This window comes from Hevea brasiliensis, chromosome 1 (genome assembly GCF_030052815.1).
Source record: "Hevea brasiliensis isolate MT/VB/25A 57/8 chromosome 1, ASM3005281v1, whole genome shotgun sequence".
Classification (NCBI taxonomy): Eukaryota; Viridiplantae; Streptophyta; class Magnoliopsida; order Malpighiales; family Euphorbiaceae; genus Hevea; species Hevea brasiliensis.
This window is the reverse complement of record NC_079493.1, coordinates 110,717,236-110,723,577: the sequence shown is the minus strand read 5'-3', so window position 1 is coordinate 110,723,577 and position 6,342 is coordinate 110,717,236. Positions and strand designations below refer to the sequence as shown.

At 40.8% G+C, this 6,342-nt stretch overlaps 1 protein-coding gene across 1 annotated transcript; it reads left to right on the top strand.

Annotated features, from left to right (window-relative positions):
- Positions 1 to 649: 649 nt before the first annotated feature.
- LOC110663417 (uncharacterized) lies at positions 650 to 1,147 on the top strand. Its single transcript, XM_021822699.2, has one exon. It carries the CDS (start codon positions 650 to 652, stop codon positions 1,145 to 1,147), a length of 498 nt encoding a protein of 165 aa, XP_021678391.2.
- The last annotated feature ends 5,195 nt before the right edge of the window (positions 1,148 to 6,342 follow it).

Genomic DNA, 6,342 nt, shown 5'->3' with positions numbered 1-6,342 from the left:
ATGAAATCCATGATGAAGGGCTTCCTAGTAGCCCAACAACAGTAGAATGAAATGATCAAGCAGCTAGCTTTCAGAATGGACCAACTTACCACCCACAATAAGATGCTTGAAAATCAAATTACTTAGCAGGCAGGCTCTTCAAGCAAGACTACTGGTAAGCTATCTAGTCAACTGGAGATGAGCCCTCAGGAGTATTGTAAGGTAGTTACATTGAGGAGTGAAAGAGTTTTAGAACCGTCAGAGAAAGAATCAACCGAGAAAACCTCTGATAAATCTAAAAACCAAACAGAGAAGAAAGAGGAAGAAGCCAAAAAGGACCAGGAAGAGGAAGCAAAGAAGAAGAAGAAATTATAAGAGCCATATTAGCCTCCTCTACCTTTTCCTTAGAGATTCCAGAAAGCTAAATTAGACAAGCAGTTTGGAAAGTTTTTAGAAGTTTTACAGAAACTCTATATTGACATTCCTTTCACAGAAGGACTCTCTCAGATGCCATCCTATGCTTCCTTAAGGAAATTCTATCAAAGAAAAGAAAGCTGAATGATTATGAGACATTTCTCTTACAGAGAAATGTAGTGCCATATTGCAAAACAAGTTGCCACCAAAACTCAAGGATCCAGGAAGCTTCTCCATACTTTGTCTTATTGGCAATATGAATATAGACAAAGCCCTCTGTGATCTCGGAGCGAGTGTAAGTCTAATGCCCTTATTAGTATTTCAAAAGCTAGAGATAAGAGAGCTTAAACCTACAACAATTTCTCTACAACTGGCTGATCGATCTATCAAATACCCTGTGGGCATTCTAGAAAATATCCCCATCAAAGTGGGAAAATTCTTCATCCCAGTTGATTTTGTTGTCTTAGAAATGGAGGAGGATGTCCAAATTCCTATCATTTTGAGAAGACCTTTCTTGGAAACTATCGGAGCTATCATAGATGTTAAAAATGAGCGATTAACTCTCAAGGTAGGAGATGAAGAGGTGAAATTCAACCTGTTCAACACAATGAAGCACACACTTGAACCTGATGAATGCTTTAAGGTTGATATGGTTAACAAGCAAGTTGAAGAGGAATTTCATAAAGCACATCCTGAAGATCCTCTTAAAACATACATTGTGCACAGCCACACAGCAGATAATGAGAACACATAAATTATAGCTTGTGTACAATCATTAGCAACTAATCCACCCATACCCTTAGCTCTAGCTTTTAAGGTGGAGGAGCTAAAGGAGGAGCAACCCAAAAGCAAACCAATGGATAACACTAAATAGGTAGAACTTAAACTTCTCCCCTCCTCACTAAGGTAGGCATTTTTGGACTCAAACTCTAAATATCCTGTTATTATCAATGCTAGCCTATCTAAAATAGAAGAGAAAAAATTGTTAAAGGTGCTTAGGACCTAGAGCAAAGTTATAGGGTATAAAATAGAAGACTTGAAAGGGATTAATCCTTCAATTTGCATACATAGGATACCTATGGAGGAAAACAGCAAACCCACTATTGAACACCAAAGAAGGCTTAACCCAAATATGGAAGAAGTAATTAAGAAAGAAATTCTGAAACTATTAGATGCGGGTACTATATACCCTATTTCTGATAGTAAATGGGTTAGTCTAGTACATGTAGTGCCTAAGAAAGGTGGGACAACTATCGTTCAAAATGAAAACAATGAAATGATCCCTACTAGGGTAGTCACTGGTTGGCGTATGTGCATAGATTATAGGAAATTAAATAGTGTCACCAGAAAAGACCATTTTCCTCTCCCCTTCATAGACCAAATGCTAGAAAGGCTAGTAAAACATTCTTACTTTTGTTATCTATATGGGTATTCAGGATTTTTTTTAAATTTCTATTCACCCAGAAGACTAGGAAAAGACCACATTCACATGCCCTTACGGAACCTTTGCATATAGAAGAATGCCTTTTGGTCTTTATAATGCCCCTGCTACTTTTCAAAAATGCATGATGGCCATTTCTTTCGATTATATTAAAAATATCATGGAAGTTTTTATGGATGATTTTTTTTTATCTATGGAACGACTTTTGATGATTTCCTAGCTAACTTATCCAAAGTGTTGCATAGATGTGAAGAATCAAACCTGGTTCTGAATTGGGAAAAATGTAACTTCATGTTAAGGGAGGGCATAGTTCTTCGCCACCTGATATCAGAAAGAGGGATTGAAGTTGACAAGGCGAAAGTTGAGATCATTGAAAAAATGCCACTACCGACATTAGTCAAAGAAGTGAGAAGCTTTTTGGGACATGTAGGCTTTTACAGAAGATTCATCAAAGATTTTTCCAAAATAGTTAGGCCATTGAGTAATTTATTAAGTCAAGATACTTCCTTTGACTTTGATGAAAATTGCCTTGCTTCTTTCAATAGGATAAAAGAGGCCTTAATCTTAGCACCTATTATGCAACCACCTAATTGGGAGTTGCCATTTGAAATCATGTGCGATACAAGTGACTATGTTGTTGGAGCGATACTCAGACAAAGGAAAGATAAGAAGCTCCATACCATTTACTATGCCAGCAGAACACTTGATGATGCGCAAATCAACTACGCTATCACATAAAAGGAATTCCTAGCAGTAGTGTTTGCAATTGATAAATTCAGATCCTATCTTCTTAGATCAAAAGTCATTGTATACACAGACCATGCTGCTATCAGGTACCTTTTGAACAAGAAGAAAGCCAATCCAAGGTTAATTCTATAGATCTTACTCTTACAGGAATTTGACCTTGAAATCAAGGACAAGAGGGGGACTGAGAATGTGGTAGCTGATCACCTTTTAAGGCTGAGACAAGAGGACTTAGAAGAAGCTAAAGAGCTACCAATAGATGACTCATTCCCATATGAATACCTATTAGCCTTATCCCAAGCCCTATGGTATGCTAATTTTGTGAATTTTCTTATATGCAAGGTTTTGCCACCCAACATGTCTTACCAGCAAAGGAAAAAATTCCTGCATGATGTGCGATACTACACATGGGAAGAACCTCTGTTGTATAAGAGATGTAATGATGGGTTGATAAGACAATGCATACCGGAGGAAGATATAGAGAGCATTCTTCAGCATTGCCATTCATTGCCATATGGAGGACATTTTGGCACCACAAAAACAACATCCAAGATTTTGCAAGCGGGATTCTATTGGCTTACTCTATTTAAGGATGTGAGATCCTTCGTACTAGCTTGTGATCAATGCCAAAGAATAGGTAACATCTCAAGAAGGAATGAAATGCCACTGCATGGTATACTTAAAGTAGAGCTATTTGATATGTGGGGGAGAGACTTCATGGGTCCATTCCCACCTTTCTTTGGAAACAAGTATATTTTGGTTGGTGTTGATTATGTGTCATGGGTAGAAGCAATAGCCACACCAACCAATGATGCTAGAGTGGTCACAAAATTCCTTAAGAAGAATATCTTCACGAGATTTAGCACACCACGAGCAATAATCAGTGATGGAGCAAGTCACTTTTGCAATCAATAATTTGAAATACTATTGAAAAATTATGGAGTGACTCACAAGGTGGCCACACCTTATCATCCTCAAACCAGTGTTTAAGTAGAAATTTCAAACAGGGAGTTGAAATGTATCCTAGAAAAAACATTAAACCGCTCAAGGAAGGACTGGTTTGTGAAGTTAGATGATGCATTGTAGGCATACCGCACTACATATAAAACTCCAATTAAAACAACACCCTTTTAGCTGGTTTATGGAAAATCATGCCACATCCCTGTCGAACTTGAACACAAAGCCTACTGGGCAATTCAGACCCTAAATTTTGACCTCAAAGCTGCTAGTAAAAATAGACTCCTACAGCTCAATGAGTTAGACGAAATCAGGCAGGATGCATATGAGAATGCCATGATCTTCAAAGACAAGACCAAAAGATGGAATGACAGACACATAGCAAGAAAAGAAATAAAAGAAGGAGACCTTTTCCTGCTCTTCAACTCAAGGTTAAAACTGAAGTGAAGATGGTCTAGGCACTTTAAGGTTATGCAACTCTTCCTGCATGGAGCTGTAGAGATTTGGAGCGAAACCTCAGGTGCGTTCAAATTGAACGGGCAAAGGCTGAAGCCATACTTTCAGGGAGAACCCATAGAGAAGGGAGCCAATTGTGCCTTCGATAACCCTCCGGATAGATCGTGAACAATGAAAGAACAATCCAGCTAATGACTATAAACAAACGCTCTTTGGGAGGCAACCCAAAGCACTTTTGTAACCTTTCCTTTTTGATTTCTATTATTTTACTTTATGTTCTTTAATATCCTTTTTTTTAGGTACCCCAAATCACAATTCTGCAAAAGTAAGGAACCGAAGGCAAGGAAGGAGAGGAGACATCAAGTCAAAACCACACAAGAGGAGACTGCACAAAACTGGGTAAGTAACTTTGTTGCTAATTTTTACATTTATTTCATTCATAGTGGTAGGAAAACTTTAGCATAAAATTTTCATACAGAGAGAATTGGAGAGCCAAAACTTTACCCGGGCCATGTGTATAGTTCTTCACGCCCCGTGTAACCTTCTGAAACCCCATAACCACACCTACACAAGCTCCAGAAACTTACACGGGTTGATCCCGTGTAATGTTACACGGGGCATGCTTCAACAATGGAGAGAGAAATTTTAAGTTTGAGGGAGACAGAAAGTTACACGGGTTCCAAATCACCTTTACACGGACCGTGTAACTTAGCTCGCAATGCAACCTTCAGACAAGAAGTTACACGGGTCCCCAAATAGATTTACACAGGCCGTGTAACTTAGCAGAAAAGGGAAATTTTGGATAAAAGGTTACACGAGTCCAAGGACCACGATCCATGTAGTGATACATGCCCCACGTATCATGTCGCAGACGCGATACCTGGGGAGCGAAACGCGAGAAACGAAGGGTTACAATGACCCTTTAAATTCTCCTTACACCCCTTAGACTCCCTCCCACTCAAAAACTCTTCCTCTCTAAGCTTCTTCCTCCTTAAAACCCTCTCAAATTGATTCTTCCCTCACAAAACCCTAGCCTTTCCTCCCCCCAAAGTCACCAATGGCACCTGCTAAAAGACTAGCAAGAAGAATGGGCTCTACCTCAAGGCAAGGAGGAGACTCCTCACCCTCACCTCCTCATCCATTGGCCCAGTGCCCAAGAACAAGGCCAGCCCTACCTCCATTACCATAACTTCAACCACAACCTCCACAACCAGCACAACCTGAGTACTCCATTGTTTGGCCATTCTGTAACAATGCCCACAGAGATTTATGTGTGCAGCTAAACAACAGGAGAATTATCTCCACCAAATACATGGATTTTGGGTTGTTGGAATAACTCCGCCTACGCGAGGAAGTTGATGGGCTACTCGACAGCATTGGGGGACTAGATTCATCCAACTCCAATTTTTCGCCTACCAGGACACCACTCTAGAATTCCTTAGCAGTTTCAAGGCCACCTTATGGCCCACAGATCGAGAGGATAGGGGGAGGATCAAATTTCAACTACTTAGTGTTGATCGAACATGGACGAGTTCAACGCAGTGTTCAACTTTGACAGCGCCGGATTCTAGAAGATCTTGCAAAATAGGATGATCTATAACAGCATGGATTTCTGGCATTCCATTGCTCCAAACATTGACAATTATAACTCCAGCAAGTCCAAATCCTCTGGAATCACCAGCCCCGCTTTGCGGTACATGCACCGGCTAGCCGGCCACACCATCACGGGCCATGGTGATAGCTTAGGCATAGTAAACCCCAATGAGCTCTTCTTTCTTTGGTGTATGGTCACCGGGCAGTGTTGTAGCATGGGTTTCTTCCTGTGCAACCACCTTCATTGCATATCTCACCAATCGACAAGTCACATAGTGCTCGACGGGCTCATCACCTCCATAGCACTCCACTTCGGATTTGTCCCGAAGCATCACAGGCTGCTCTCTATCCTTAGCATCTCTAGAATTGATCAAATCATCTGCATATCCATGGGGATATGTAAGATGGTTAGGAGCACCTGCTTCCTGATCGATACCGAAGGGAATGTCATCTCCAGGCTAGACGAAGTATGGGAAGAGTCGGGTGAACCATCACAAGCACAGGAGGAAGCCCAAGAGTCACTCCACCATGAGTCCCCTACTCAAGTGCCTCCTTACATGCCACCACTGACAAACCCCAGCGTATGGAGGGCACTATAAACAACAGGATGCAAGTGCTCGAGGACAGCCTCCTGGAGGCCCACAACAAGCTTGACATGATAATGGAAAAACTCGATGGAGAAGGACCATCATCCCCATCAGAGGCTTTTTAGAATAAGGACTATAGGATAGGCTCTTTCATGTAAAAACTTATATGCC